Source organism: Erinaceus europaeus, chromosome 15, assembly GCF_950295315.1.
Source record: "Erinaceus europaeus chromosome 15, mEriEur2.1, whole genome shotgun sequence".
Lineage (NCBI taxonomy): Eukaryota > Metazoa > Chordata > Mammalia > Eulipotyphla > Erinaceidae > Erinaceus > Erinaceus europaeus.
The window spans coordinates 27,168,203-27,178,213 of record NC_080176.1 but is presented as its reverse complement, the minus strand read 5'-3'; the positions used below and the strand labels follow the sequence as shown (position 1 = coordinate 27,178,213).

General features: G+C 59.9%; 1 protein-coding gene across 3 annotated transcripts in view; it reads right to left on the bottom strand.

The window, feature by feature from the left end:
* Positions 1-10,011, bottom strand: part of CUX1 (cut like homeobox 1) — a 389,471-nt gene that overhangs the window by 142,669 nt on the left and 236,791 nt on the right. For 2 of the 3 annotated variants that reach the window (XR_009545034.1, XR_009545033.1), the window contains exons 15-23: positions 7,127-7,251; positions 5,350-5,416; positions 4,859-4,971; positions 3,461-3,577; positions 3,172-3,255; positions 2,569-2,625; positions 2,297-2,377; positions 1,765-1,829; positions 774-1,339 (exon numbers count right to left, since the gene is read on the bottom strand). Coding sequence is in view for 1 of the 3 variants with exons in the window: in XM_060173451.1 (XP_060029434.1) it covers positions 1,273-1,339; positions 1,765-1,829; positions 2,297-2,377; positions 2,569-2,625; positions 3,172-3,255; positions 3,461-3,577; positions 4,859-4,971; positions 5,350-5,416; positions 7,127-7,251 (776 nt within the window). In the remaining 2 variants the exon portion in view is untranslated. Of the gene's footprint in view, positions 1-621; positions 1,340-1,764; positions 1,830-2,296; positions 2,378-2,568; positions 2,626-3,171; positions 3,256-3,460; positions 3,578-4,858; positions 4,972-5,349; positions 5,417-7,126; positions 7,252-10,011 lie in introns of those variants that run through there. The other variant, XM_060173451.1, reaches the window with a different exon arrangement.

Below are 10,011 nucleotides of genomic sequence, written 5' to 3'. Positions count from 1 at the left end.
CAGGTCTGTCTCTCTCTGTCATATCTAACAACGACATCAATAACAACAGCAATAACTACAACAACAATGAAAAACAACAAGGGTAACAAAAGGGAAAATAAATAAATAAATAAATAAATATAACAAAGTATTTAAGAAAGAAAGGAAGAATTGTACAAGGGAGGCGTGCTGGGGGTGGCTCACTCAGCGGAGTATTCCCCAGGCCTGAGGACCCCAGGTAGCACGTGGCAGCAGCTGAACCACTGAGAAGTGCCCACTCCCAGTACCACCAGTTGGCTGGGAGGGGACCCCACAGGAGTTACAAGGGGTCCGGGCAGTGTGTGTGGGGTGTGGGTGGGGTGCCTGGCAGCAGTGACTTAGCAGGAAGGGGTGCTCCCACAGAAAGGGAAGCCCTAGGTGCTGATGTCACAGCCCTCCCTATTCGTCACACTCAGGAAGCTCTAGGTCTCGCTCTCTTGCCCCAATGCCAAGGGCTGGCCCCCTCCCAGCTCTGGACATTCTTGGGGGAGGGAGCTGTGCTTCCCCACTGTCAGAGACCCAGCCTCAGCCCTGGCCTCCTGTATCCCCAGTACCCCAGCCCCCCCCCCCCCCCCCCATGAATCACATGGCTCAAGGCAACACTGTGGCTGCAATAGTGTTTATTCCAGGGGTGCAAAGCTGAGCAGGAAAGCCTGTCTATCTCAAGAAGGTCTGGGAGTGGGGGGGCTGGGTCACTGACTTGGGGGGACCCAAAGACACCCCAGCCCCCAGGTGTGAAGGGATGGAGGGTTCACTGGAGACTCTTCCCCTAAAAAGCAAGCTGTCATGTTAGAGAAGTGACAATCACGGTGGGTGTGACAGTGGGGGGTAGGGAGTGGGGAAGAGGAGACCACTTCGGGTTACCCCTGCTTGGGTGGGTTAGGGTTAGGGTTAGGGGGGCCCTCCTCCACCATTTTGGGGTGTGATAGTGGATTCCAGTGTGGTCCCAGAGGACCCCCTTGACACAGAGGACCTGGTGTCCTGGGCGTGGTCAGATCTGGTCCCGGTGGGGGACAGGGTCAACACTGGGCGGGGTCTTGGGGGACCATCGTGCTGGGGGCCTCATGTATTGTAGCTGAGTCAGTCTTTTCACGCCCTCCCGTGGGTGGAGAGGGGCACCTGTGACGCAAATAGGGTGGAGGGCAAGGTGAGTCTGGGGGCTTTCTCTGGGGAGGGGGTTAGTCATTAGAAAGAGCCAGGCAAGCGGAGGGGGTGGCTGTGGGGGTGCAGCCTTCACAGCGGGGGCGCCCCATGTCACTGCCACAGGTCACCGGCAGCCCCGTTGTCATTCTCGTGGAACTTGTGCAGGTGGTCGGCGAACCTGGGGGGCGGGAGGGGGCACAGAATCCCTGGCTGAGGTCCAGTGCAAAGAAGGGGTAAGTGGGGGCCCATGGGGGTCTCTGGGAGTAACGGGGGGCTGTGGGGCAGGTAACATGTGGGGCTGGAAGTGGGCAAGTATGCAGTTAGGGCTTCAAATCAGGGAGAGGGGGTGGGGACCAGGGGGTTCAGGGCGGGCTCAGGGGGTTCAGGCGGGGCCAGGGGCTCAGGGTGGGGTCAGGGAGTTCAGGGCGGGGTTAGGGGGCTCAGGGTGGGGTCAGGGAGTTAAGGGCGGGGTCAGGGAGTTCAGGGCGGGATGGAGGCCGGGGCTCAGGGTAGGGTAGGGGCTCAGGCTGTGGTTAAGTGCTCCCAGCTGGGTCTGGGTGGGGGTTGGGGGGTCATGGTTCAAGGGTCTGGGGTGGGGCTCACTTCTTGGCGCAGAAGGTGCTGCAGTCCCTCTCCATACTCTCGCTCCAGGCCAGCTTGTAGAGCACCTTCCGAGGGGATGGGGGGGCACGGTGAGCAGACACCTCCCCCCACACACTCGGTGTCTCAGGGCCCTCAGGTCTTGGGGATACTGGACCCGCAGCTGCCGCCCCCCCACCCTTGCCGGCAGAGCGGGACGGCAGAGGCCTGGGGTGAGTGTTCCCCAGACCAGCTTTGAAGAGGGATGGGGTGGAGATTGAGCCCCCCCTCCCAGGGGCTCCCCTTCTCCGCCCCTTGGGGGTGCAGCCCCACCCCGGTCTGGAGTCTCCCAGCTCTGCCAGAAGGCCCAGCCTTCCCCTGCCCCCACACCAGGGACCTCAATGCAGAGGTGACCCGACGGTGGGCTGAGGCCCCAGAGGGGAGAGAAGCGACTGTGAGTGTGGCTTGAAGCGCCAGGGTGCGGGGGCCAGGGTTGCCCCTGTGCTCCTGGCAGGGGCTGGGGAGTGGGGGTGGGGGGCTGCACCCCAGGACTCACCAGGAAGACCAGGCAGTGCAGGAAGAGCATGTAGAAGAAACCCACGGTGCGCGCCACTTTGTTGGAGAGAACCAAGCGGCCCTGGGGGCAGAGGGCGTGAGCAGGCCTGGGGGCGGCTGGGGGAGGGTGGGGGGGGGGCTCCCTTCTCCCATCTGGGCTCCTGCTGAGTCCCATTCGAGAAGCTGCTGTGTGTGTGTGTGTGTGGGGGGGTGCTTACCCATTTGGGGTCAGTGGGTCCCCGACAGACCCCTGTACTTGGGAGAGAGACTCACCATGCTGAGTGTGGCCTTGTCCCAGGGGCTGAGACTCATGTACTTTCGCTGCCGCTCCTGGGAGGGGGGGTGAGGGGTGAGGAGAGACCCGCAGGCCCCCCCAGGCCTGGCTCAGAAAGGGGGTCCTGCAGGGCTGCTGGGGAACCCCAGGGGGCTGCCAAGCTCGGCACGGTGCCCCAGGCTCCCCCGAGTCTGAAAACTTTGTCTCTCCCGTGTGTGTGTGTGTGTGTGTGTGTGTGTGTGTGTGTGTGTGTGTGTGTTTTATGCCTCCTCCTCTAGGCAGCCCTCAGGGGCAGGGCTCCAGCCCAAGAGAGGACCACTGCGGGTCACCCCGCACTCAGAGCTCTTGCCTGTCTGTCTGCCTGGGCATGTCGCCCCCTCTCTGCCCCTCATCCTGGAGTGGGCATAGGTGTGGGGGGGCTGCACTCTGGACAGACCTGGGTTCCAGGGAAAGATGGGAGGTGCAGAGCAGGGTGGAGACCTGGCCCTTCCCCTCCTCTCCTCTCCCTCCTGCTTTCCCCTCTTCTCCCCTCCACTCCCCTCCCTTCCCCTCCCACCCCCTGCCCTCCCCTCCTTTCCTCTCCCCTCCCCTCCTCTGCACACCCGCTTGCTGAAGGAGGAGAAGGGGTCCAGGCGCTCCTCGTACTGGGACGAGTACCTCAGCTCCGTGTCGTCACTGCCGCCCCCCTGCACAGGGAGAAAGGACAGCCGGTCAGTGGGGTCTGGGGACAGTGGCCTCAGGGCCGGGGGAGAAGGTAGCAGGTGAGCCCTGGGGAGGGATGGGGGGGGGCTGCCCAGCGCGGAGTGTGGTCAGTGTGAGAGCCTGGCGCCCCCTGGTGGCCAGCCCCCAGGTTACCCCACCACCACCATGGGCTGCAGGGGCGCCGCCCACCCGGCCCGGGTAGGTCTGCAGGAACTTGATCTTCTCAAAGAGCTTGATGTTGTCTGCGCGCAGACTGTCCAGCTCGTTCTGCAGGGCCTGGATAGTGCGCTGGGCCAGGCGGCCTTCCTGCAGGGGGAGGCGGCGGGTGGGTGGCGGGCAGGGGCCCCAAGACTGTCCGCACGGCCCCTCCTTCCGGGACACTTCCCCCCCCCCCCCCCCCCGCCCCCGGCGTCTGCACGCTTCTCTGTCTGTGGGCTCAGCAGCCTTGAAAATGATTCTTACTTTGCCGAGCAGGGCTGTTCCTTTAAAACATTATCTACTGGGGGCCAGGAGGTGGCGCACAAGGAACCAGCTTTGAGCCCCTGTTCCCCACCTGCAGGGGGAAAGCTTCAAGAGTGGTGAAGCCAGGCTGCAGGTGTCTTTCTGGCTCTTTCTCTCTCTTCCCCTTCCCTCTCAATTTCTCTTTGTTCTCTCAAATAAAATCTAAAGGAAACTATTTATTATTATATTTTTAAACCAGAGCCCTGCTCAGCTCTGGCTGATGGTGATGCTGGGGATTGAACCCGGCACTTGGGAACCTCAAGCAGGAAGGCGTTTGTAGAACCATCATGTTGTCTCCCCAGCCCTATTTATTTACTTATTTATTTATTCCCTCTTGTTGCCCTTGTTGTAGTTATTATTATTGTTATTGTTGTTGATGTCGTCGTTGCATAGGACAGAGAGAAATGGAGAGAGGAGGGGAAGACAGAGAGGGAGAGAGAAAGATAGACACCTGCAGACCCGCTTCACTGCCTGCGAGCCGGGGGCTTGAACTGGGATCCTTATGCCGGTCCTTGCGCTTGACTCTATGTGCACTTAACCCACTGCGCTACCACCCGACTCCCTCTCTCTATTTTTCTTAGAGGGAGAGAGACAGAGAGCAGGACAGAGAGAGACAGAGAGCACACTCTGCTCCACTGCTCCTGAAGCTTCCCCTTGTGGGGCGCCGCTCCCATGCGGTGGCTGGTGGCTTGGACCCCGGTCCTCCAGTGCTGTCAGTGTGCTCTCTTCTGGGTGCTCAGCTGTGTGCTCTCCAAGCTCCTGTTCCCCTCCATGTATGGCCATAGGGTGCTGGCCTGGCCTTGACTCTAATTCCTGCACCCTGGGAAGGACCTCACAGTCCCTCTGGGACCCCCCAGCCTCCCCCTACTGCCCACGAAGTCTCTACTTTGAGCATCTGATGCTTCTTGCAAAAGCCACCTCCTTCAGGAAGCCCTCCCTGACTGCATAGAACACACCTGACCCCAGGGCCATTTATGGTTTGTGATGCCCCTTCCTCTCATGCCCCCTCCAGACATGGGTGTCTCCTACCATATCTTCAGGTCCCCAGAGTGCCAGGGAAGTGAGGGGAGGAGGGGTGGGACTCACAGCCTCCAGTTCCTGGTTCCGGGCCCGGAAGCGCTCCCGCTGGCTGGAGATGATGGACAGCAGCGAGTCCATCTGTCCCTCAGGGAGGCCACCACTGCCCCCCACTGGTGGCCCTGGGAGATGGATGGGGAGACATGGGGTCTTAGCCCAGGGCTGGGGGGCCGGGTGGGGCTGATATGGCGGGAAGGGGCCCTGGAGGGCGGGCAGGGGGCCCTGCCAACACCACGCCCAGAGCCCCCCATTACTGTCCTGGGATCTGGGCCCCCGAACCCATCAGATGGAGCCCCTCCCTGCACACTGGGTCACGGCTCCCTGAGCAGGTCCCCCACCCCCAGGTTAAGGGGGTCAGGCTGAGGCTTGCAAGTGGGGGTTGTTTGGGGGTCGTGCTGGGTGTGGGGGCATCCTGATGTCTTTGAGGGAGGGGGAATCCTGGGTGCAGGTGCCTTCCCCAGCCCGGCTGTTAGAGCCGGGCCCCTCACACCCACTCTCACCGTAGAACAGGGCAGAGGCTTCCTTGATAGGCTTTGGGATCTTCTCCAGGCTGAGCTGAGCTGCACCCTGCGGGGAGGGGGGTGGTGAGCCCCAGGGGGCTGGGACGGCAGCATCCTGGTTCTGCTAAGAGACCCTCCTGCCTGAGGCTGTGAGGTCCCAGGTTCAGGTGAGGAGACAACATAGTGATGACACAGGCAACTTTGATGTCTGAGGTCTGAAGGCCCTGGGTTTGATCCCTGGTCCCAGGCCAGGCCAGAGCTGGGCAGTGCTCCAGTCAAACAAGCAAAAACAAACAAACAAAGGAAAACAAACAAACAAACAAACAAATACAGGTTGGCACCAGGGTGGCACAATGGATAAAGCCCTGGACCCCTGGACCCTCAAGAGTGAAGTCCTGAGATCGATCCCTGGCATCGCATGTGTCAGAGTGATGCTCTGATTCTCTCAATAGTTAGTAAAAAGAAGTCTTAAAAACCCAGAGGGGGGAGTCGGGCTGTAGCACAGCGGGTTAAGCGCAGGTGGCGTAAAGCACAAGGACCGGCATAAGGAACCCGGTTTGAACCCCGGCTCCCCACCTGCCGGGGAGTCGCTTCACAGGCGGTGAAGCTGGTCTGCAGGTGTCTATCTTTCTCTCCTCCTCTCTGTCTCCCCCTCCTCTCTCCATTTCTCTCTGTCCTATCCAACAATGACAACAACAATAATAACTACAACAATAAAACAACAAGGGCAACAACAGGGAATAAATAAAATAAAATATTAACAAAAAAAAAATTAAAAAAAAAAAAAACCCAGGGGGCTGGGTGGCGAGTGCACATGTCACAGTGCGCAGTGCAAGGACTGCAGGGGGGCAACTTCGTGAGTGGTGAGGCAGGGCTGCAGGTGTCTCTATCTCCCTTTCCCGTCTCAATTTCTCTCTGTCTCTATCCAATAAAATAAACAAAGAATTTCTTTTTTGCCTCCAGGGTTACTGCTGGGGCTCGGTGCCTGCACTATGAATCCACTGTGCCCGAACGCCATTTAAAAAAAATATTTGTTATTACCTTTTTTATTGCTCTTGTTGTTTTTTATTGTTGTAGTTATTATTGTCGTTGTTGGATAGGACAGAGAGAAATGGAGAGAGGAGGGGAAGACAGAGGGAGAGAGAAAGATAGACACCTGCAGACCTGCTTCACCACTTGTGAAGCGCCTCCTCTGCAGGTGGGGAGCCGGGGGCTCCAACTGGGACAAGCCCGTCTTTGAGCTTTGTGCCACCTGCACTTAACCCTCTTACTACCGCCCGACTCCCAAGGCCATTTATCCCCCCTTTTGTTGCCCTTGTTGTTTTTCTTTCTTCTTGTTTTTATTGTTGTTGTTGGATAGAGCAGAGAGAAATAGAGAGAGAAGGGGAGAGAGAGAGGGAGAGAAAGACAGACACCTGCAGACCTGCTTCACTGTCTGTGAAGCGACTCCCCTGCAGGTGGGGAGCCGGGTGCTCGAACTGGGATCCTTACGCCGGTCCCTGCGCGTTGCGCCACGTGTGCTTAACCTGCTGCTCTTACTTTCCAGCCCCCCAAAAAGAAATCTTAAAAAATCAAAGAAAGAAAGAAAGGAACAGGGACAGGGACAGGGACAGGGACAGAGAGAGAGAGAAAAGCACTCAGTGGGGCTGGCACCCGGGTATCTGTCAGAACAAAACAGCGAGCCGTCCAGGTGAGCTATTCTGCCACCTGTCATGGCGTCGCAGGTGAAGAGATCAGGTAAAACCTGAGCTGCGGGTTGTGTGTGTGGGGGGCTCACCTCTGCGTCGGGTCGCAGGGCACGCACGGTGCTCAGGTCCTGCTCCAGCTGGCCCACCAGCTCCCTCTGTTCCGCCGCCGCAGCCGCTGCCTCCGCCGCCTGCACCTGCAGCTCCGCGCAGCGCCCTGGGGTGGGAGTGGGGGGACGGTCAGCAGGAGCCAGGGGGACCCTCGGTGCCCCTCCCACCCCAGGCCTCATCTGTCAGTGGGGTCTCTGCACCCCACCTCCAGGCCCCATGAAACAGCCCCTTCCCTGTGGAAAGAGGATTGGGGTACAGGGGACACGGGGCCCTGTGGTCAGCCCCGTCCTTCCCAGCAGGCCCCCCCAGGGGTGGTAGAAGAGATGAACCCCGAGTTTCTTCCAGGGCTGAGGCCGTTGGACAGTAAGAAGAGGGAGGGCCTGGGGGTAGGTAAGACAGAGAAAAAGGGGGTGCAGGGGTGCAAATGGAGGGTGGGTCGCCTCCAGACCTGGCTGAGGGTGGGAGAGAGAGGGGTCCCCTCCTCTGAAACTGCCACCAGCTCACAATCCCCTTTCCCCATTCAGTCACAGCGGTGGGATTGGGGTGCCCCACTAGGCCCCCCCCCAAGCCTTTCCCTCCCTCCACGGGAGAGTCGTCTTCCTGATGAAGCAAACCCAACATAACTTTACGGGGCGGGGAGATATTGGGGCGCCCCCCCAGCCCAGTGGGAGCCCGCTGAGGCTGATACTGGGTAGCCACCAGGGGGCGCCCGCCGACCGGGGCGCGGCCACCAGGGGGCGCAGTGGACTCAGAAATGCAGACGGCGCGGGGAGCCCAGTGGGGAGGAGGGGTGGGTGTGTGGCGGGGAGGTCGCTGCACTTCCTGGGCGCCCCATCAGTCAGAAGAAGGGATGTCCCCGTCTTATAGCGCAAAAGCTGAGGGTCCTGGGCGGAGGCCCCGGAACCCCCATTGTGTTCTTCGCGCTGCAGCGGGCAGCGGGTGGGTTTCTGGGGGCCCCAGAGCGGTACGGGAGGGGGCAGGGGTAGGTTTAGGCAGCCCAAGCTCTAGAAGGCTTCATGAATCTGCCCCGGAGACTCCAAATTTTGTGTCTGGGAGGTGATCAGCTGTCTCAGGCTCAGACACAGGGGTGGGGGATACCCAGGGGTGCAGGGCTGGGGACTGAGGTCTAGGATGGCCTGGAGCTGCAGGAGTGCCCAGTGAGGCCCCCTCCAAAAAATGGGGGGTGTGGCGATGTGGGCGTGGGGGGATGCTCCAGGTCCAGCAGCCCACGTGAAGACCAGAGAAGGGGTAGAATCTTCCAGAATGCTGTTGAAGCAGGGGTTGGGGGGCCCCTGGACGGATACAACAAGGGAGCTCCCCTGAAGGGTCTGTGGGAAGAAGGGAGGGGAGGAGGGTGGGTGAGGGTGGAGAGGGAGCCCCGGCCTCAGAGATGTTCCCCAAGGATTGTTGTTTTCCGGGGTGGGGGCAGCCAGGGCTCTGGGACTTGAGGTCAGATCTGGACTGAGTCCGCGTAGACAGTTCTGTCCTCAAGGTTTACTGCCCGGGGGCACCTGGTCTTGGTGTCTCTGTGCTCCCCAGCCCCCCTCTGCTGTCCCCGGTTTCTCTCCCCTTTGCCACAGCCACCCCAGAGCCACTGAGCCCTCCACCCTCACCTAGAGGAGTCAGGTTCTCACGCCACATGCACCCTGCCTTCCCCGTAAGGTGCCCCCACTGCCACCTTACAGGACCAGGCTTTCCCCCCAACTCTCATGCTGGGACCCCAGGAGGCATCCAGCGCCCCCCTCCCCCAACAGCTGCTTGGGGGCCTTCAACATGAGTGGGTCTCATGACTACTAAGGAGCAGCCCAGGCCCAGGTGAGGACCTGCCATGACTCAGCCTGGAGACCCTGTCAGCCCACCTGAATCAAGGCAGCCCCAGTGGTCTTGTCTCTGACCCACCACCCCAAGGGACAGCGGGCAGGAAGAGGGTCCCCCAAAGTCAGAACAGAGAGGCCCGCTCTCTCCTGCCCTTGAGGCTGGCACTTGGCAAAGGCAGAGTCAGCTCTACACAACTGGAGGCTGATTTGGTAGGACCCCGGAGCACTGACACACCAGGGGAAGCGCTGGGGGAAGTGCTGGTGCTGTGATGTCTCTCCCCTCTCTGTCTCTCTCTCGTTCTCTTTCTGAGATGCAGAAGAGTGAAGCCAGGCCGGGAGCGCTGGGACTACATCCAGGTTTGTGTCACCCCCTCCCGCCCTCCCCAAGCAGAGTCAGTCAGAAGAAAGGCCAGACAGCACAGCGGTTCTGCAGACGACCACCCTGCCCAAGGCTCCAGGGTCCCAGGTTCAATCCCTGGCACCACTGTCAGCCAGAGCCGAGCAGGGCTCCGAGAAGAAAACAGAAGCAGAAATATCGTGACCCTGGGAGTGGCACACTGGTTATAGCACCAGACTCTCAGGCATGAGGCCCCAAGTTTGATCCCTGGCCTCACACTGCCAGTGAGACACTCTGGTTCTCCCTCCCTCCTCTTTCCCTCTCTGTTATAAGTCTTAAAAAAATGTGGGGGCCAGGTGGCGAGGCACTTGGTTAAGTGCTCACATTACAGCATGCAAGGACCCAGGTTCAAGCTCCTGGTCCCTGCCTGCAGGGGTAAAGCTTCATGAGTGGTGAAGCAGGGCTGCAGGTGTCTCTCTATCTCCTCTCACCTCTCAATTTCTGTCTCTCACCAATAATAAATAATATTTAAAAAGAAAAAAATGTAGGGAGTTGGGCAGTAGTACAGCGCATGTGGCGCAAAGCTCAAGGACCGGCCTTAGGATCCCGGTTCAAGCCCCCAGCTTCCCACCTGCAGGGGGAGTCCCTTCACAGGCGGTGAAACAGGTCTGCAGGTGTCTATCTTTCTCTCCTCCCATCTTCCCCATCTCTC